At 46.1% G+C, this 21,585-nt stretch overlaps 1 protein-coding gene across 1 annotated transcript in view; it reads left to right on the forward strand.

Annotated features, from left to right (window-relative positions):
• Window positions 1-17,217, forward strand: part of CCDC60 (coiled-coil domain containing 60) — a 168,611-nt gene extending 151,394 nt beyond the window's left edge. The window contains exons 8-14 of the mRNA XM_045457737.1: window positions 4,262-4,346; window positions 7,657-7,728; window positions 10,288-10,350; window positions 10,983-11,105; window positions 12,991-13,122; window positions 14,904-15,093; window positions 16,813-17,217. Coding sequence (XP_045313693.1) covers window positions 4,262-4,346; window positions 7,657-7,728; window positions 10,288-10,350; window positions 10,983-11,105; window positions 12,991-13,122; window positions 14,904-15,093; window positions 16,813-16,914 — 767 coding nt within the window. The 3' untranslated portion in view covers window positions 16,915-17,217. The remainder of the gene's footprint in view (window positions 1-4,261; window positions 4,347-7,656; window positions 7,729-10,287; window positions 10,351-10,982; window positions 11,106-12,990; window positions 13,123-14,903; window positions 15,094-16,812) is intronic.
• Window positions 17,218-21,585: the final 4,368 nt, after the last annotated feature.

The following is a 21,585-nucleotide window of genomic DNA, read 5'->3' on the forward strand; positions in this document are numbered from 1 at the left end:
CCAGTCTAGCCCTCAAGTCACACAAAATTTGATTTTTCTTACACTAGCTCATGTCATCCATCCCGGTACCTGACCCTTCTTGGTACCTACCTGAGTTTGGAACCCCCAGGTCCACAGTCTCATTACCTCTCACCTACATGACAGCAACAGCTTCCTAGTCTCCCTGCTTCCTGTCTTGCCTTCACTTGCCCATGGATTCTTCTCCATGTTGAGCCAGAAGGAACTTTCTAACTTAAAAATCTGACGTAGGAGTGCCTAAGCGGCTCAGTTGGTTAAGCATCCAACTCTGGATTTTGGCTCAGGTCATGATCTCATGGTTCATGAGTTCAAGCCCTCCATCGGGCTCCATGCTGACTGTGCAAAGCCTGCTCGGGATTCTCTCTCCCTCTCTCTGCCCCTCCCCTGCTCTCTCTCTGTCTCAAAAATAAATAGATAAACTTAAAAAAAATCTGATGTAGTGTTGCCCAGCTTAACATCTTTCAAGACTCCCCATTGCCTCTAAGACAGTGCATCTGATCTTGTCCCAAGCTGTTACAATAGGCTCAGCTTTCGCCACTTCATACTTTCCACCAGGCACTCCAACCTCACCAAATAGCTTTCCTCTTCTTAAACAATGCTCATTCTCTCATGTTGTCCTCTGTCTGCAATGCCCTTTAACCTGTGACACTTTAGTCTGGTGGACTCCTAGTCAACCTTCAAGACCCAACTCAAATGTTCCCTGTGAAGTCTTCTCTGACTCTCCTGGGTTCCCTCCCTGTCATTTCCCTTAGTACTTATATTCGGTTTTACTGAGTACTTAATTTTAACTTACAATTGTATCTCAGTGTATCAGGAACTCCTTTTGGCTAGATACAGCAATCTGAAAAATAGTAGCTTAAGAAAGATATTTATATTTCTTACAGATTAAAAAAGACCAGTCCACAGCTGGTATGGCTCCAAAAGGTCATCAGGAAACCTGCTTCCTTCTGTCTTTCTTTGCCATGATTCTCAGCATCACTTTACGATCTAAAATGGCTAGAGTGCCAGCCATCACAGCCACATGCTAGGCTGGAAGCAGAAGAAAGTAGGTGAAGTAGGAAATTGCTCACTCCCAGCTGAATTGAAGCAATCTTTTCAGAAGCTCCATACAACATTTCTACTAAATTCTCATTGCCCAGAATTTAGTCACAGGGGCACACCTAGCTGCAAAGATGTTGGACAACAGGTCTAGTAAATGCTTACCCTCACACACATAAAAGCACACACACACGTGCGCACGTGTGCACGTGCACATATTTCTATTACTAAGGAAGAGGGGGGGAAAGGAATGTGAGCTCCCTGCTGGTGTGGAACAATGACGTCTTATTCACCTTGAGCCTGGCACACTGCAGGTGCACAACAATGACCAGGAGATGCGTTTCCACCAGATATCTATGTCCCAAAAAGAAAGTCTTTCTATTTCCACCTCCTCACCCTTCCCCTCTATTTATACATTATCCTCATCCCATTTGTCAGAGCCTTGACAAAAGTAGATTAATTTCCCAGACTTTCACTGCCTTCTAAAACCTTCTCAAATTTATTCTGAATTCATGAATCCTATTCTGAGAGACACCATTTGACCAAGGTCTAATTTCCAGGGCTGGCTGCATAATGAAGTCTTTGTGGAGGCAAATCACTGGAGACAGCAGGTTGTGGCCTCTCCATGGACTGATCCCCTCCCCAAATCAATGGCAAGGGGATTCTCGAGAAACCAAAGCCCAGGCCATTCCTGCTGCCAGTCTTGAGGCTCCCAGTCTTGGAACTGTAAGAGGAGAAACTCACTTAAATAGCAACCCAGAAAAGATGCATCCCACGGTGGCTAACGTTCCCCCAGAACCCAACCCCATACAACAAAAAGACCTCCTCCATTTTCCCCTAAAGAGGAAGGAATGAGTTTTGTCACTCAAGAGTGAGCTGTGTGGACAGGCTGGAGATGGAAGGTGGAGGACAGAAGTCAGAATATTTTTTCTTTGGCAGTGTGATTTAGCACTCGAAAACACAGGATGCCATTGTCTGTGAGCAATGAGTAGTGTCCTCTCCATGGCTCTGGGGACTCAGGACTGAGCAGGTTCCTCTGAGTGTGGTCATCCATTCCAGGACTGTCTTCCTCAGGGAAACCCTATTTTGTGGCACCTGCTCCCCTTCCAAACAAGTATCTTCTCCCAGGTAGCCATGAGGCGTAGATGTGGGCCTCCAAGCCCCCAGGCTTTATGCTAATTCATATGTAACCAAACTCAGGTACATGATGAATGGAGCCTGATTTTGGTTGGGCACCATACATTCCCAGACGCATTATCGGCAAGCAGAAAAAAAAAATTTTTTTTTCGGTGCATTAAGTGAGCGAGGAGCCTTCTATATGATTCTCTAGGAAAGCTGCCTGATGTGCCAGGTCACTAGGGTCATTTGCTGGTATCCACCCACCCCTAGGCTGGCTTGCTTGTGAGTGGGGGCAGGAGTGGGGGAGCAGTCAGATGTTGCTCCTTGGTTCTGAGGAGATGGGAAGAAAGTGGAGGAACCAGCTACAGGTGCCTTACTCATAGGCTTCTAGACACTCACCAAGGATTCTGGGATGTGCAGCAGTAAGGGAGGTGGGTGTGACAAGACAAGGAGGAAGATCAGATTCAGGTCAAATGGAATCATGCCCTCAAATTACTGGGAAGATAGATTACTTGAGAATGAAGAAGGTGGAGTAGAAAATGGCCGAATGAGGGTGTTGTTCACAGCCTAGATGGCTCCAAGGTCATTGAAGAGGAGCGCCCTTGCCCTAAGCACCCACCGACTGCATTCATAAACAAGGCTGGACGCAAATGGCCATAGCAAGCACTGGGCCTCACTCTTCTAGGTATGGCTTTTAAGACCTGCACTTGCGTTGATTACAGGCACCTGACAAAGGGTGAAAAGGGTCCCCACTGGCACTGTCCTCCTTCACTGAACCCCCAAATCTAGCTCAAGTTCTTCCAAATTCTTTCCTCTTTTTCTCTCCTTAGCCATTCACTTATTTACTCAGCAAATGCTGACTGAGAACCCTCGATGACAAGCACAGTGCCAGGTACTTGCAAATCTGTATCCATATAAAACATGTAGGATTTCTACTGTCCCACTCCAAGTACAGTTCATTTTCTAATATTAGTTTCTCAGGGCTGCGTCATGAAGTACCATGAACCAGAAGGCTGAAAACAACAGGAATTTATTGTCTTACACAGTTCTAGAGGCTGGAATCCAAAATCAGGGTGTCATGGGGCTATGCTTCCTCCAGAACCTGTAGGTGGGGAATCCTTCCTTGCCTCTTCTAGCTTCTGACAGTAGCTGGCAACCCTCGGCACTTGGCTCTAGATGCACTGTCAATCCAATCTGCCTCTGCCATCACAGGCCATCCTCTCCCTGAGTGTCTGTCCCCTCTTGCTATAAGGACACCAGTCATATTGGATTAAGACGCCACTCCACTGCAGTGTGACCTCATCTTAACTTAACTAATTATACCTGCGATGTCTCTGTTTCCAAACAAGAATGTGAATAGTTCACGTTCTGAGATACTGGGTGATTAGGACATCCACGTATCTTTTGGGAAGACACACTTCAACCCCTAACAGTCAGGTACAAAGATGTATTTCTACACTATAGAAAACAGCAACAACATTAAGTATGCAGGGAAAAGTCCACTGGTGGCAGGAGAAATGGGGCAGCCCAAGCATGCACACCTGCCCAATGGCCACCGGCAGCGCGCAGCAAGAATGAACCCCATCTCAGAGTCTTTTACAGGGGAGCGGGTGGTCTGGATTTTTATGTGAAACCTTCCAGTTTGAAAAGCTGGGCATCTGCATCAAATCAAACAAAACCTGTGAGCTAGATTCAGCCTGTGGGTCACCAGGTTGCCACATCAGGTCTGTGGGATCAGAGAGGGTTTCCTGAACAAGACGATTTCTTCTGAGAATTGGAAACCGTTTTGTCTCTGGCTACACTAGAGTTTAAGGTCGGGGAGGGGAGTGAGATGAGACAGGAGAGAAAACAAGCAGCCAGACCCTGCAAAGCCTGAGAGGCCACTTGGAGGAAATGTAGATGCTGTCCAGAAGGAAAACGATGAGTCACTGGTTGTAAGCAGGGAGATAACACCGGGTGTATAACCTGCCAAACGCTGTGGGCTGCCTAGACCCCGATCTACCCTCTCCAGCTCCCCACACACAGAAGCGGAGGGGATACCAGCCCCGCCTGCCCTCTGGACAATGACCTCTCATGTTCCCATCAGATCTGCAGAAGCTCCTGGAGATGGTTCGGGAAGATGCCCGGAGGACAGTCATAATGGAAAATGGGATGCACAAAAAAGCGCCCAGGTATTGTTCTCTTGACCCCTGGGGCAAATACAGGATATCAGAATAACAGTGATAACATTAGCCACAGCAGTTCTGAATCCTTAATATTTTCTCTGTGACAAGCACTGAGCTATGTACTTTGTTCATGTATATCACCTCCCTGGGTTCTCACAACAACCCTCTAAGGAAGATACTGTGGTCTTTATTTTACAAATGAGAAAATGAGGCTCAGAGAGGCTAAGTAACTTGTTCAAGGTCACCCAGCCAACGACGGTAAGGGCACAAAACCTTCTAATTCCAAAAAGCATCCTCTTAACCACCATGCTACCCTGCTTCCCAGGAGTTGTAAGGTTATTCATCCACTCTTTTACTGAATATTTATGACCATATACAGACTAGGTACTAATTATTACAGGAAGCGTTATAAAAGGGAAGCTCGAACTAAGAGGGTGAATACTAGGGAAATGTGATCTAGTCTGGGATGTGGATGAGGATCAGAGAAGTTCCCTCCAAGGAAGAGACTATAAGAGATTGTGGATGAGGCATGAAAAAGAGCTACTCAGCCAAAGTTTGGGGGGGCAGGGTGAGGAGACAGATGAACATTTCAGGCAGCACATGTGCAAACATGGTGAGGAGGGACAATGGCGCCTTCAAGGACTGAAGTGCGGCCAGAATGGGATGGAGAGAGGCATCAGTCTGTCTGGGGACCTCAGAGGCCACTTCCAGGATTCTGGTTTCCACCCTAAGAGACTGGCTCGACTGGCTCATGGCGCTGCACTTGAAGCTGAAGTGTCTTCCTCCTGGTGGGAAGCCTTATCCACGGGGACTTCCAACCTCAAAAAGCCTCAGAGAGCAGGCAAGCTAGAGCCGGAGTTCCCTTCCCAAGTACAGATCCTTCTGAGTAAGCAAATGACTTCCTGAAAATAAATGACACACTGGAAGAGGTTCTTCATTGCTTTCAGCCTACTGGGATGCCGGCTATGACTTATTGGTTATTGTTATTACCATAATTACAGTTCACTGAGCACTTTCACATGCATCACACCCGCCACTGCTTGCTAAAGACGAATTTGTCTGCTGCTGCCTCAACTGGCATCGGGGCTCGGAGGGTGGCACTCGGGAGGCATCCAGAGACAATGCCAGCCCTTCAGGCCCTGGCCGCTGTTACTGATTTATCAGCGTTGGAGACAGACGCTAATGATGAAGCATCAGCTCCCCGGGTCTCTCTCCTTTGTAAGAACTCATGGCATGAACACTGGCATTGGAGTCAGACTGACATGCATCTGAAACCCGGAACAGGTCAACGTAGCCTTTCTCTAAACGTCAGTTTTCTCGTCTATAGGATGAGACTGTGTGGCCTCGAAGCGTTGGCCTTGGAACCAAGGAGGCTAGGGTCAATCTCCATCCCCATGATTTAATTGCTGTGTGATGTCGAGCAAGTTGCTTCACCTCTCTGAGCCTGATTCCAGTTCTGTAAAATGAGACTCATTAACAACCTACCTCAAAGAGATGTAGTGAGAACTACGTAGCCTCATCTTTGTAAAATATTATACTTGTGGAAATAATGTCTATTTCAATGAGAATTAGCTGAAATAATGCATTTAACATATTAATATTAGCACCTGCCTAGCATATCGTAAGCATTCAGTACATGGTGACCGCCGTGATGGTGTTGGTGGTACTTTTTCACACGTGGCGTCCCACAGAATCTGCGCAGCATGTTGCTGAGGCGGGTGTATTAACAGCTACCCATTACCAACGCCCCACCACACGGATGGAGAAGAAGGGCGATGACTGACATGCATAAGGTCCTCAAAAGACAGAACCACGCAAGAACACAAAACTCACCGCGTGGCCTCTGTGTTCACTTCAGTGATACAATAACCATGGTTACAAGAGCGAGAACCTGTTGAGATGTCCCATCTTCAACTCCTCTGGGAGAAAAATCTCCCTAATCTCTCCCTGAGGCAGCAGATATTGGAGGCTTCTCTTTAGAGCTGTAGAGAGACAGTTAAGAAAAGCTGCACATTTTCTTTTGTCCTCCTCGCTTTAGAATCTGGATTCCTTTTTCAATTTAGGCCCCACATCTGTTCCCAGCAGGGATGACAGAGAATTCTGGGGTTTTTAAGAACCCCTAAAAGCCAACTGGATCAGCCCCCAGCCTCAAAGCCAGACTGCCCTCTGGCCGTCTTAGTCCTGTTCAGGCTGCTGTAACAAAAATGCCACAGACGGGGTGGTTTACAAACAATAGGTATTTATTCCTCAAAGCTCTGGAGGCTGGGAAGTCCAAGATCAAGGTTCCAGCCGAGTCGGTGTCTGGCAAAGGCCTTCCCCATAGATGGCAGTCCTTGCCACAGATGGCCATCTTCTCACTGTAACCTCGCATGGGGAAAGGGAGGGGTTTCTTTTGTAAGGGTTTGTAAGAAACCCTGGGGTTTCTTTTGTAAGGGTGCTAATTCCAATCATGAGGGCTCTGACTGCACGAGCTAATCAGCTCACAAATGCCCCCACCTCCTAATACCCTCACCTTGGGGATTAAGATTTCAACAGATGAGTTCAGGGGGATGCAAACATTCAGACCATAACATCACCTAGGAAGATGACCTTTTCTTAAAACTCTGCTAGCAGTATTTCCTTTAAAAAAAAATTTTTTTTAATGTTTATTTATTTTTGAGAGACAGACAGAAGGGAGTGGGGGAGGGGCAGAGAGAGAGGGAGCCACAGAATCCGAAGCAGGCTCCAGACTCTGAGCTGTCAGCACAGAGCCTGAAGTGGGGCTCGAACCCACAAACCACGAGATTATGACCTGAGCTGAAGTCAGATGCCCAACCAACTTAGCCACCCAGGCGCCCCTAGCAGTATTTTCTAAGTGTCTCTGGGGATCGGAATCAGCTGGATCCTTGTTAAAAATACAAATTTTTAGTCTTCATCTCAGAACCACTGAATCGGAATCTCCAGAGGAAAACTTTATTTTTTAACAAGCACTCCAAGTGAACACTATTTCACAGTATGTTGAGAAATTCTAAGGTTTCAAAATGTGCTCTCTGCACACCAGTATCAGAAGTGTGTGTGTGTGTGTGTGTGTGTGTGTGTGTGTGTGTGTGTGGTTTTTAAATGCAACTTCTGGGGCCTCGCTCCAGGCCTAACATACCCAAATCTCTGGGAGTATGGCTCTGTATTAGCAGCAATCTCTCCAGGTCTCCAGGTGATTCCTATGCCCCATAAAGTCTAAGGATCCCTGCTCTCGAAAGAGAATCCTCCCACAGATACTGACTGCCTCCAGGGCACCGTATGTTGAAGGCCTTATTAAGAGACTCATCTTGCTTTGCAGTATCTTGTCAATGCTCAAACAAACCAAGAGTGATTCTGCCTATAAAGATGTGCAGACCACCCGCAAATCAAGGTAGGAGACACCCCACAGTTATAGGGACCATTGCGGAGATGCCCCTTACCAGACTACAGAAGGTGGGGCAGGGAGGAGGGACTTTTTCCTTCTTCATTAGAAATAAGCTTCTTAATTCCTGCGGGGGTGGGGGGGTGGGGGTGGGTATCCAGGTGTCTCTCCCCACATCCCAAAGTGAATATCATAAAGTTAAAAATCTTCCTGTAGTAGAGGGATATGAAGCAAGGAGGATGTGTTACAGGACTGCCCTTTCCCTCTTTACTTGAGCAACTTGTAATGAGGGAAGGGAGGTCTGCTCCCATTTCATTTATTCATCTGAAGTATACTCATCAATCCCCATGTGTGCCAGAAACCATGCTAGGTTTGGAGGGATTCAACAGTCTGCTATCATAAATCTCACTATCTGGACTGAAGCCGTAACTTTTTCGTGTGCCACGGACCCTCTGGCAGTCTGAGGACTCCTTTCAGAAAAATGCCTTTAAGTCCATGCTGTAAATAACAAAAGTTTACAAAGAAATCTGTAGTAATACAGATTATGACATTACAACCAAATGTGGGATATAGTAATCTATGAGCTTCTTTAGCAGTGAGTTATATAATAAGACTTAGCACATCTAATAACTACTATAATTTTAGATTAGTGCTGAGTATAAATGATCTTTCAAAATATCTGCCACAATTGTGACGCAAGGTACAAATACATGCGATTTCCATTCCTGCTAAAGGCTAGTTGAAATAAAGATGTGACCTTTTTTCCATCTGCATTCATGGACTCCTTGAATCCTGCCTTTGGTTAAGAATCACTGGTCTAATGGGAGAGCCATGTCTTTATTAAATAATCCCACAGAGTTAGCCATATAATCATGACTATGGAAAGTGTTCTGAAGGACAAGTAAAGAGGATTGGGTGAATGTTGAGCACCAGGGGCCCAAAACTGAGTTTGACATTTAAGCTGAGACCTGAAGAAAAGAATACTTAGCTAGCCTATGGCTGGGATAGATGGGAATCGTGTTCCAAGAAAAATGAATAGCATGTACAAAGAGCTTGAGACAGAAGGAAGCATAGAGGCATTGAGCAGAAATCAGTATGGCTGAAACTCAAGGAGGGCCAAGGAAAAGGGAGATAGAGACAGGCAAAGCGTCCTTTGTTATTTACTTCTGTTCGCTTGTTTATCACAGTGAATGCCACTACTTCCCTCACCTCCCACGTCCCCCAAGTCACACTATCAGCCCTAGAAAAGAAGAGAGCCACCTTCCAGACCATCAGGAGGAAGGTCAAAGCCAACCCACTCTCCCAAAGAATGCATCTGCAGGGGTTGGGGCTACTGGTTGGAATCCAAACACAAGGGTTTCTGGGTACTATTCCTGGGGCCTGCATCCCAGTAAGGTGGGATAAGGGCTCAATCCATCACCTACCAGGGCTAAGAACTCTAGATCCAGTCCCCTGAGCCTCTGGGGAAAAGCAGCAAAGGTCAGGACCTTTCCTGCGGAGAGGGGTTTGGGAAGTGGCAGGCCTACCTAAAGAAGTTCCAGGCACTACAGGGCCAGAAGGGAAGGGTCAGCAGCACATCACGGGGATAAGAAAAACAGGGTTATTCTCTAGAACCACACAGATAAGGCAATCAAGTAAGTCTTCCAAGCATTTTGTAGAAACAAAGGGAGACAGGGCAAGAGAGAAGGTGAGAAACACTGATGCTGAAGGACCAGACCACTAAAGTAGGACACAAGAGAAGGTGCAGGGGAGGGACAGGCGTGCACAATGGAGCTTCACCCCTTCTAGAAACTCTGACCAGGCAAAGTCACAGGAGGGAGTAGCCACTCAAGGAATTAAATCAGCCCATACCTGGGAAGTGTTCAGTGTCATGAGAGCTGACTGACCACAGATGAGGACACTGATGATCCCGAGCTGAGTTGCTTGCCCACAGACTGGGAGCTGGTGGTGCCAGGGATGGACTCTGGAGCCAGCTCTGTCTGCCTCCAAAATCAAGTGAAGCGAGTGTTCAGCTCAGAGTCCAGTTTAGAGAAGACAATACTTGAATGAAAAAACAGTCTGGGTTTGGGAAAATAGACATCATGACTAGGAAGACTTGACTATCCCTTCCCCAAATCTGCACTCAGCCCCAGCTTACATGCCAATTGGTGTAGAGAGAAAAACGGAAGGGCCCCAAGTGAACTTGTCCTCCAGAAGGAAAGATCAATTTTGTACAGATGAAACTGGGATCCAGAAAATATGGCATCCTGACAATATGCAGAGACAGAAGGTCAAAGTCAGACTACAAGACTCAGAGCAGGTGGAACTTGCTGTAGACCATGAAACAGGGTTGGATTTGAGAAAGTGGAGAAGAAACAAGAAGGACCCTCCAGGCAGAGGACATGGGTAGAAGCAAGGGCCAATATACACCGAGAACAATATACACTGAGTTCTATGACTGGTCCTTTGATTAGAGCCACTTCCCTTACCCGAATTCTGGAGGCTAGCAGGTGTCATAGGAGCCCCGAAGACACCCTTTCTGTGAAAAGCAGGCTCCAGGCAACTTGAAACCATCCCTTTGTGTTTCAGTGAAAGATCTAGCAGTACAAGTGGAGAAAGCCACACTCTGCTCATCCAGAAGAAGTCTAAAAGGTAAGCCAGACGGGCAGCGGAACAAACTGGCCAAAGGGACTATGGTAATCACATCCTCTATCTTCCCAGGGGTATGGAAACAACCCAGTGCAGACCAGACTCCCCAAAGTCATACACATTGCTTAAAGACAAGGGTTGCCCAGGGAAAGGGACTCATGGCCAAGGTGCCAACGCAGACAACGGCAAAAAATTCCTCCTCTGTGCCAGGCACTGGGTGAAGCATTCTATATTCACCATCATGCTTATTCCTCAAAACCAATCCTATGAGGCAGGAGTGTTATCCCATTCTACAGAGGAGCAAACTGAAACCTGGCCAGGTGAGATGTCTTGCCCGAGGCCACATAGCTAAGTAGTGGTACTGGAGTTTGAACTGGAGTCTCCCAGCTCCAAATTCCATTTTCATCTCACTGTCCTTAACATGCACTGGGCTCAGGTGACCGGATGTCTCCCTGTGGACTTATTTAATAAAGCCTGAACCACCAGCTCAATATTGGGAAGATCTGTCCTTCCTATATCCAGGGGAATGCTGAGAGAAGCATTCCACTGCAGAACACCTTGGGGCCCAGGGAGTGCCACATCATGGGTCTGATCTTGCACCCTGTCCCCTAAGCCCTTCTTATCTGTGTCTACAGCCGTACCAACCGGGACATTATCCAGTGCAAGAGTGGCGTGTGCAACACCATGAGGGCAAAGTTTTACAGCGTGGCCCAGGAAGCTGGCTTCTGTCTTCAGGACAAGATGGAAATCCTCATGAAGTAAGGGCACACATATATCCCTTCATCCAAAGGACATTCATCTAGTACCCACCATATGCCCACTGATGCCAGGTGTTGGGGCTTAGCAGGGAGTAAGGACATATTTCCTGCCCTCAGGGAGCTTACAGTCTCCTGGAAAATATGGGCAGAAACAAATAACTAAATTTATAAATATATAGGTACAAATTATAATCATTGCTATACAGGAAGAGACAGGGTACTATGAGAGAGAGAAACCATGAGGAACTAATTTAGGTCGGGTAATCCAGGAGGACTTCTCTAAGGAGGTGACTTCAGGCTGAGCCTTGACAGATGAGGAGGAGCTGACGATGTACACCAGCAGCAGGCTAAGTACATACAAAGCTCCAAGTCAGGAAGGGACATGGAAACTTTGCAGAGGAGAGAGAAGTGGGGAGTGAGAACTGCATTATGCACAGCCATGAATGCCACACTTAAGACTTGGAACTTGATTTTAAGAGCACCGGTGGGCTACTGGAAGCCTCTCTTTCCTACGCTGACAACCCAGTAACTGTCTCCCTTCCCAGCCTACCCCTTGACTGCGGTGACCATTCACCCCCAATGAACTCATCCATTCGATGAAAGTTGCACGGTCACCCTGTGCTCTATCACCCTTTCAGTATGGAGGGGTTAGGGTTTAGGGCCACCATTTCAGAGATGACTTGTCCCCACCTTCTGGGAGCCCCCAGGCTAGTGAAGAAATCAGACAAGTAACCAGACAATGACCAGACAGGCTGATGACAGCCAACATGAGAGTGAGCAGGGGGCTAAGGGAACACAGGGGAAGGATGTCTTGCCTAGCTTGAGGCAGCAATCGGAAATGTCTTCCTGGAGGAAACAACATCTTCTGTTTCATAAAAATTGGTGAGATTTCCAGAGCACCTGATATGTACCCACGAGCTTTGTATTCATCACTGAGTCCTTACAACAATCCTAGGAAATAGGTGCTGTTATTAAACCCATTTTATGGATGAGAAAAGTGGGCTCAGAAATGTCTTGTCAAGACAAGGTCACCCAGTGGCTAAGTAGTAAAGATGGAATTTGAACCCAGAGAGTCACACGCAAAGTGGGAAGGAGGGACAGGAGCTCCAGGGAAAAGCAACAGCAAAGTCTCAAAGGCCAGAAGGGGCACAGGGGACCAGGAACTGCCATTAGTCAGGTGTGGCTGGGGTTCAGGTTGCTTTCAAGGTAACCAGAGAGACAGAGGCCAGATCATAAAAGGTCTTGCTAGCCCAGCTATAGAGGTTGAACTTTATCTTGGAACTTTGTTCATGAGCTAAAGCATAAAATGCTGAGCTGGAAAATGCTGTAGAGACTGAATAATCCAGAGCCTTAGAGGGCAAGTTACTCAGGGAACCTTATTCCAAGTAAAACGAAAAGCCATTGAAAGTCATATATAGGTGAATGCACTGGTTATAGTTACAATGCAAAGTCTCCTTAGAGAGCTAGGGCATATGCCCAAAACAGTAAGAGGAGTGGGGAAGAGAGGAACCAACCTGAGTTAAACACCTACTGTGCATCTGGCACTAAGCTCCGCACTTCGCACACATTGTATCACTTAATCCTCACCTCTGAGAGCTAGGACCATTATTATCTTCCACTTTACAGATTAGAAAGCTGTGTAAATACAATATAAAGTAGGGAGAGAATGATAAAAGGTGACTGGGTTTCGCAAGAAAAGAGCGTTTCAGGACCTTGGAGAGAGCTGTGTCATCTTGTGGCCTGAGCCACATTGTAAACTGAAGAGTGAGAGGGCTGAGGACTTCATAGAGAAAAAGGTGTTTAAGTCAGATCTCAAAGGGCAACTGGGATGGACAAAGAAGAAGGGGGTCTGATATTCCTCTTTTTCATACATCCTGTGATGCAGGCGCCAAGAAGAGAGAGGTCTCCAGAAGTTCCATTCTTTTGTCCTTGTCTCCAATTTTAAAAAGGATATAGCAAAAATGAGGCATCAAGTCTCCATGATAAAAGGAGATGCAGAAGAAATTGCAGACCACTGGTAAAGATCCCCAGAGTCAGATAAGATGGTCTTTGACAGGGGAAGAGGGAAGGGGAAAGGGGCTGTTGTTGGAAAATCACATTTGATCAAGACAATTCTTGGCCATAGACAGGCTGTCAGGCAAGAACCCCTCAGTTCCTGAACCACAGACAATCCAACAACTGTATTCTCCATATTTATTTTCGGTCTGGATCAGACTATCAAATATGGACTAATTTGCCAGCCTCTTGGAAAATGCAGATGAGGCAAACCACATGAAAATTCCTACAGATTGTGAGGTTTATGGGGCAATCCCTACATTCTCCAAATAAGTTGACCCTTTAAGGATATAAAACCAGGAAGGCATATCCTAGAAACACTGTGCCCCAGCATGGGGTTATAATATAAATACAAGAAAAAACAACATGGACTGAGCAGTTACTGGGTGGCAGACACTAACCTAAGAAATTTTCCTACCTTATTTATTTTATTCCCCACAAAAATCCTGAAAGTTACATATTAATACCCACTTTGTAAACAAGGAAACCTAAAGATTTAAACCCCTGTCTGACCCCAGTCTCTATGCTCATCTAAGATACAGAATTAGAGTCTGCCATGCACCCCATCATGGCAGGGTGAGTAAATCAAGATCTCAGAGTAAAATGAGAAAGTCTAAGCATGTACCCAGGATCCTTTCCATGATTTTAATAATGTAGAATGGGAGCTTACAAGGAGACACAAATAAATATATGAATCTATACCACAAAATATAAAATACAAAGCAATACAAGTAGCCCAAAGTACACGGTAAATGATCAGTTTCTTCTTCAAATTTCTCTACAATTGATTCATCTATATGGGGGGGGGGGCTTTTTTCTTTTTTAAAAAATTTTTTAATGTTTATTTATTTTTGAGAGAGAGAGAAAGTAGAGTGTGAGGAGGGGCGGGGAGAGGCAGAGAGAGGGAGACACAGGCTCCAGGCTCTAAGCTGTCAGCACAGAGCCTGACATGGGGCTGGAACTCATGAACTGTGAGTTCATGACCTGAGCTGAAGCTGGACGCTTAACCGACTGAGCCACCCAGGCGCCCCACCTTTTTTCTTTTTTAAAGAGATGCTGTCTCCTGCCTTAAACCCTGGTCACACCTGAACCACCTCCAGGTAGGAATCTACCTTGTTCCCACCATCTCAAGAATGGATTACCAAACTACCCTCAGACTGCTGCAGCATTCAGAAATGTTTTCTAAACCCGCTGAAACACACAAAGCTGTGGTCCAAGCTTACTCACTATCAGAGACATAGAAAATACACACACACTTCCCCTTCCTCCTCCCCCTCCTCCTCTCTGTTCCCCCCTCCCCCTCCTCCTCTTCCATCTTGTGTTTAAGAGCCCCTTGCATCCTGGCAGGTATCCCACAGATATGCCCATGTCCTCCTGGTCTGATTAGCCCTCAAAAGAGAAGCATCCAAAATCTCAGTGCCCCTTCCTTCCTTCTAGCTTTTCACATTGTCTGCTTGATAGAAAAATCATAAATGCTTTAAAGCATGCCCTTAATTTGTTTTTTTAATGAGATGCAAATCATGCTCCAGCTTTTACTACCCCTAAAAAAATAAAAAGACTTGCCTGATCTGTGGGTTGTTTACATTTCGGATGGAGGCAAGCCTCCCAGGTGAAGACGTGCTGCCCTGGAGATATCACATGAGTGGTAGAAAGAGAAAGTGGGGGTGGAAGCTCTAAGATACTCAGACCCACCCCCCAGCAGGTTCCTAACTGGCTCTCTCTTCTTGGGATTGGGAATTGAAGGTACTTTGATCTGCTGTCCAAACTCCCCAAAGATCTGAAGAATTTCCGCCCTGCCAAAAAGATCCTGGCGAAACTACAGAAGTTTGGGGAAAACCTAGACCTCAGGATCAGGCCCCATGTCCTCCTGAAAGTGCTACAAGACCTGAGAATCTGGGAACTGTGCTCTCCGGACATCGCTGTGGCTATCGAGGTAACTACTGTGTCCTTTCCCGTCCTCACTGTGCCTCCAGTGTCCTCATTCAGTCATCTCTCAACATCCAGGCACCATTTAAGTGCTGCACACACAATTAAAAAGACATAAGGTCTCTGCCTTCACGGAGCTCATCATCTAACAGGCGAGGGATTATCACATGACCTTGGTGGTTTCAAATCCAGGGGACATTATAGTCTATGTAAATGGTGCCCCCTGGGGAAACTTGGAGGCTTTGGAGACACATCAGTAAATGGACACATGAATAAAGGAACTGGCGATCTTAAGAAGAAGCACTCTAAATCTGGCCCGTGAAACAGCAGCATAGACCTCACCTGTGTGCTTATTAGAAATCTGGAATCTCAGGCTTTAAACCAATGCAGAACCTACATGTAAATGAGATCCCAGGTGATTTGTATGCACAATAAAGTTTAAGGAGCACTGATTTAAGGTAAATGTACAGCGGACCTATCTTAACTAGGATGAGTGGGGAAGGTGACTTTTAAGCTGAAACAGAACTTGACTTGTGTGAGGGACTCCTAGGCAGTCAATAGGTTGGGGAGGAAGCAAGCAAGGAGATGCAAGGTTATAAGGGGACTGCTCAGTCTGCGCAGACTTTTGAAAGTCAAGTTAAGGATTTAAGTCTTCATCTTGAGGCTGCAGGGAAGCCACTGAATGGTTTTTAATGATAGTTTATCATCACTACCCACTCTACACATTCCTAGGGCATCAAAAGGTATCAGCAAATAGGAGGAGAGGGAGGGATTCCATCCTATGGTATTAATAGTGATTAACAGAGTGACTTCCTTAATTTCACCCCATGGCATACGTACATTTTCACAGGGCTTTCAATGTCTCAAGATAAAAATGGGACTCTAGTGGTGGAATTCTCAGTCCTCTGGGTGTTTTCATGCCAGACTGGCGCTCCCACAGGCTGACCTGGGTGATTATATGTGGGTGCAAGGTGAGGAGTCCAGGGATGGGGGATAACCCTGTGGACAAATCCCTAGGTCCAGACTCTACTCCCCACATCTTGTGAAGCTCCTTCAGGAAGGACTGGTAGGCTAGTCCAAAACTAACTCGAGGGTATCTCCACTCCCCACTTGCCAATTATGGGGTCCACTTTCCACCTGCCAGCTATGGGGGTATAGAAGAGGCAATCTCTGAGTGGGTAAGATAAAGGGGGTATGGATGCTCCCCCATTCTCTGAGGTGAGTTCACCACCCTGGCTAGTAAAATTTAGCATGTTCCTCTCCCAGTGAGAACATCACAGAATGTGGGGGTCTCTTAATCCTAGAGCCTATATGAAATTCTACATTTTGTATCTTAAACCTTTCCTGGAAGCAAGTTATCATCAGTTCTCAAAGAAGGCTACAAACCAAAAAAAGTATAAGGACAAATGACTTTTTAAAAAGATATTAAAGTAAGACAGAAAGAAAAATGCAGACAGCTGGGTTTTCCTGCTCTCCCCAAATTTCTCTGGATCAACAGTGACAAAAAGGGGCTTAGTCTGATGAACCAGGAAGCTGGAAAGGTGCTCTTTTCTTGAGAGAACAACCCCCATCACGATGCTCCAGGCATTATGAGTATGTGCATGGTTAAAGGTATCCTGGAGCCACCAACCTCAATCACACATATTCTAGGATCTTGGAGGTGGGGCAGGAAAGGGAGTCTAGCTTTCAGACCAAATCTGAGGTTGCCACTGTGTTTTCCCCACAGTTTGTACGTGAACACATCATCCATATGTCTCAAGAGGATTATATCAACTGGCTGCAGAACCGGATCAATATCCCCATCCAATCCCACAGTCTCCGGACATAGACTGGGCCTGGGTCAACCAGCTGTCCCAATGGAGGAGGACTAGACTACACAGTATCCTTGCTTCCTATCCGGGTTTTTCCTTCCTATCTACTCTCATGGATACCCACTAGAATATATGAGACTGACTTCCGGCAACATTCTAGAGGGAGATACTCCCAGGTGGAAACTCCTCTGAACCTCACACCCCACCTCAAACTCCCAGTTTGAGGGAGTTGGTCCAGTCTGACTCTACCCACTCCCTCTCCAAATTCCTTTACCTTACTCCTCTTCCTCAAATTCTGGCTAATAAAATGGAGCTGAATATTTGGTGTCTGGCTGGGAAAGAGTTGGAGCTGTGGAATTTGGGTGTGATATTCAGATCCTAATAATGACCACAGTTACCATTTATTGAGCTTTCATTATGCAATAGGCCCCCAGTGTTGGGTGAAATTTTATTGCCTGATAATATCATTTATGTTTTTTAATGTTTATTTATTTTTGAGAGAGAGAGAGAGAGAGAGAGAGGGAATGCTCCAAAGTGGGGGAGGGGTGGAAAGAGAAAGGGAGACACAGAATCCAAAGCAGGCTCCAGGCTCTGAGCTGACAGCAGCAAGCCTGATGCAGGGCTTGAGCTCACAGACCATGAGATCATGACCTGAGCTGAAGTCGGATGCTCAACCGAGCCACCCAGGTGCCTCTGCCTGATAATATCATTTAAATTCTCACAATAACTTGGTTAAGTAGGGAATGGTGATGTTGTCCCCATTTACCACCATTGGAGCTACAGCGTATTTCTCAACATTAAGTATAGGCAACAGATGGATAGTGGGGTAGGTGGGTAGAAGAATGGATGGGTGGATGGATGGGAGGATGGATGGATGGATGGATAGGGCATTCATTCCCCAACAAGGCAAATGGTGTGCAAGAAAATCTCCACCTTAATAGTCCTCATATATTTCTGGTGCTCTTGCTTGCATAAGGAAGCTCAACTTCCTGTCATCTCAAATTGTGTATGGACTCATCACCATTTTACCTTTTTTCTCACTTTAGTCTTATGCTTACCTATATTCTCACTAAGTTATAGAACCTGTAGTCATTTTAACTCTCACTGATGGCCCAGCTGATTAATGATTAAACAACTGGACTTGATTTGCTCTTATTCCCAGATTGGCAGAGCACTCACATAGGCTGGCCCTCCACATCTCTTCATGATCTGGAAGGGAGGGAGGAGTGTGGCACCAGAACTATTTTTCAGCGTAAGCAACATCTTTTTTTTCTGTTCACCTAGTCAATCATTTACTCATTCATTCAAAGAATGTTTACTGAGAGTCCAATATGCATCAACCAAGTTCTAGGTTCTGAAGATACAGCAATGACCAAAGCAAACAAGGTGCCTTCTGTCTTGGATGTTACATGGAGACAGACAAGTCAAATGGGATCGGCAATGGGATTGCATAGGCAATGGGATGGGCATAGGGATTGCATAGCATCACAAGTCTCTTCACACTGACATCCTTTGTTAACATGATACCTTGACAAGCCATGAGGTGCAAAGTTGAGACACTGCCTATAAGAAGTCTGCGAAGTTAAGAGATTCCAAACCTCTTTGTATTAAACAGGAATTTAGGTGAGGGGGAGGAGAGAATAAAGGAGAGGAACCAAGGGAGGAAAAAAGAGGAAGAAGGGAAGGGGGCTGAGTAACAGAGTGAGAAGGAAACTAGGGAGAAAACCAACCAGGGAAAAGTCCCCAAGGTGGGGCTGGCCAAGAACTACCAACCAAACCAACCCCTTCCACTGTATCACCTTGGATCTTCAGTCGTTTCTATCACACACTCAAGTGCCATCTGTGAGTGATGTTTTGATGAAATAGGAAGAAAGGCTATGTTCTACATCTGGGTCTACCTGGGGGTAAAGAAAGGGCTTGAGGGACTCAGAAATGAACACAGTAAAGAGTTTAGTAGGAGCAGAAAGTCAGAAACAGACTACTATTCCATAAGCTCTCTAGATTTACAGAAATCCTGTATGTACATTTGGCCCCCCACTAGACAGGGGATGGGACTCTGCCAAATTGATATATATCTCATACATCTCTCAAATGTCAGGTGACATTTAATTACGCTAGAGAATCAGCACAATGGTGCTCAATTAAAGCAAGTACAAGAACATCCCAGGGGACATAGGGCTGGGGTGGTGGGAGGGAGTGGGTCTCAACTCATACTTGAGATGTCAGGAAAGGTTTTCTAGAGAAGGTGGTTATACCTGTAAGATGAGTGGGATCCAGGTAGAGAAAGATAAGGAGGGAGGGAAGAATGTTCCAGGTACAGAGAAGAGCGTGCACAGTGGCCTAGAGGCAAAAAGAAAATTGATGTCATTTGAGAAACTAAAATAACAAGGTCTGACTAAACTGTAAGATCAGGTTGACAGAGCAGGGAAATGGAGGAGGGAAACTGGAGGGAGGTAGAGACAAATTTGGAGATGCTTTCTAGGCCATGTTATGAGGTTAAGACCAACTTACTGACAATAGGGAGCCACAGAAGGATTCTGAGCAGGGGAATAATCAGATTTGTATTCAGGAAAAAAGAAAAGGCTACCGTGTAAGTGCAAGGCAGAAAGCAGGGAGCTAAGATAAGGCTGTCACAGTGATTGCAGGGAGAGCAATGGCAGTGGGGAATGAAAGTCTCTTTAAAAGAATCAACAGAACCCGGTGTGGTGAGTGACAAGCAGGCAGAAGGCAGAGTGTCAGGAATCATGTCTGGCTTTCCAGCTTAGATCTCCGCGTGGAGGATGGTGCCTTTAATGTACCAGGAGGAAAGGAAGAAAAGAAAGTTCTGAATGTTCTGTTTTGAGCATATTGAGTGGGAACATCAAGTGGAAGGATCTGAAACTCAGGAGAGAGGATGCAGTGGAGATAGAAATATGACATCAACATCGCATGGGCCCTGATGGCTAAAGCAGGAAGTGGGAGGAGAGGTTAGGAGAGGAGAAGACACAGAAGGCCTTGAGGACAGACGGACAAGAGCATCAAGCAACCCACTCACAACCTAGCATTGACTGAGGGACTGCTTTGTTGCAGACACTGTGGAAAACACCTGACATGGATTATCTCATTTCATCTTCACGATTCTGCAAGGCCAGGCTCACCTGCTTTAGAGACGACGAAATCGAGCCTCCCAAAAGTGTCCTGCTGACTCTGAATTCCCTCCCGACCTCCACCGCTGCCCTCTCTGACCCCAGTCCTCACCGTATGAGACGAGGGGGTCACAAAAGTTATCTTGCTTTTGAAATACCAAAGAAACAGCTCTACTGGCAGGACTTCCTGGCATTGTATTTATTTACAGCTGCAGCGCATTCCACAGTGTGTAAATAAGAAAACATACTCCAGTAATAGCTGAGCTGATGTTCACAGCGTCGCTCTTAAGTGGGCATTGTTCTAATCCACATTTTACAAGTAAGGATAGTAAAGATACCAAACCTCAAAGTCATCTGCCAACAATCACACAGCCGGTAAGTGGAGGAGCCAAGTCCCGAACATATCTGTTTTGGGCAGGGGAGATGCCGAAAATCACGACACTGGGCCCTCCTGCTGGCTGCTTTCTGAGCCTAGTTCTCAGAGCTGTAGCTCCATCTAGTGGTCGGTATCAACATTACGCTCCCATCATGCTAGTCAGCGGAACAGAACCCTCTGCCAAAAAGGAAGACGGCAAGCATTAAGAGCAACAACAAGACCACTCTGCTTAGACAAGGAGTATTTACTCAAACAAGAAAGACATTTGACAGCTAGGATAGACTGGGGACTAGGAGGAAAGAATACATCACCTCCCAGATCATAGGCTCAAAGAAGAGCCACAGGGAGAAATAAGTTTTGCTGTGAGCATCTTCATCAGAATCATAATTAAGCACCTACTATGCGTCAAGCCTCTGCCAGGTGACCAGGATCCACTGTCCTGCTGCTCTGACCAGGCCACCTGGTGGCTATCCTGAGAGTTTCAAAAACCATATGTGCCCTCACAGAAGCTTTTTCTGTAAAGGAGCAGAGAGTAAATATCTGTTGCATATTTTTTATATGTGTAGCCCTTTAAAAATATAAAAACCATTCTTATACTGGAGGTTGTATAAAACAGACTACACCGAGATTTGGGCCATGGGCTATAATTTACTGACCCCTGTTAGAGTGTAAACTGAAGGAAGAAAGGGAATTTTCTAGTTTTCCCTAAAACCTGAGACAGGGAGGGGCGCCTGGGTGGCTCAGTCGGTTAAGCGGCCGACTTCGGCTCAGGTCATGATCTCGCGGTCCGTGAGTTCGAGCCCCGCGTCGGGCTCTGTGCTGACAGCTCAGGGCCTGGAGCCTGTTTCAGATTCTGTGTCTCTCTCTCTCTCTGACCCTCCTCCGTTCCTGCTCTGTCTCTCCCTGTCTCAAAAATAAATAAACGTTGAAAATAAAAATAAAAATAAAAAAAACCTGAGACAGGGAGAGCTGGTGAAAATGATATGGTAAATATGTAGACAAAAGGTTCTTTTGCACTATTCACAATAGTTAGGGAATCTTACATTTCCTTTAGGAAATGGGGAAAGTGGGGGCGCCTGGGTGGCTCAGTCATGGCTCAGGTCATGATCTCATGGTTCGTGAGTTCGAGCCCCAGGTCAGGCTTTGTGCTGACAGCTCAGAGCCTGGAGCCTGCTTCGGGTTCCGTG

This window comes from Leopardus geoffroyi, chromosome D3, assembly GCF_018350155.1.
Source record: "Leopardus geoffroyi isolate Oge1 chromosome D3, O.geoffroyi_Oge1_pat1.0, whole genome shotgun sequence".
In the NCBI taxonomy this organism is placed as follows: domain Eukaryota; kingdom Metazoa; phylum Chordata; class Mammalia; order Carnivora; family Felidae; genus Leopardus; species Leopardus geoffroyi.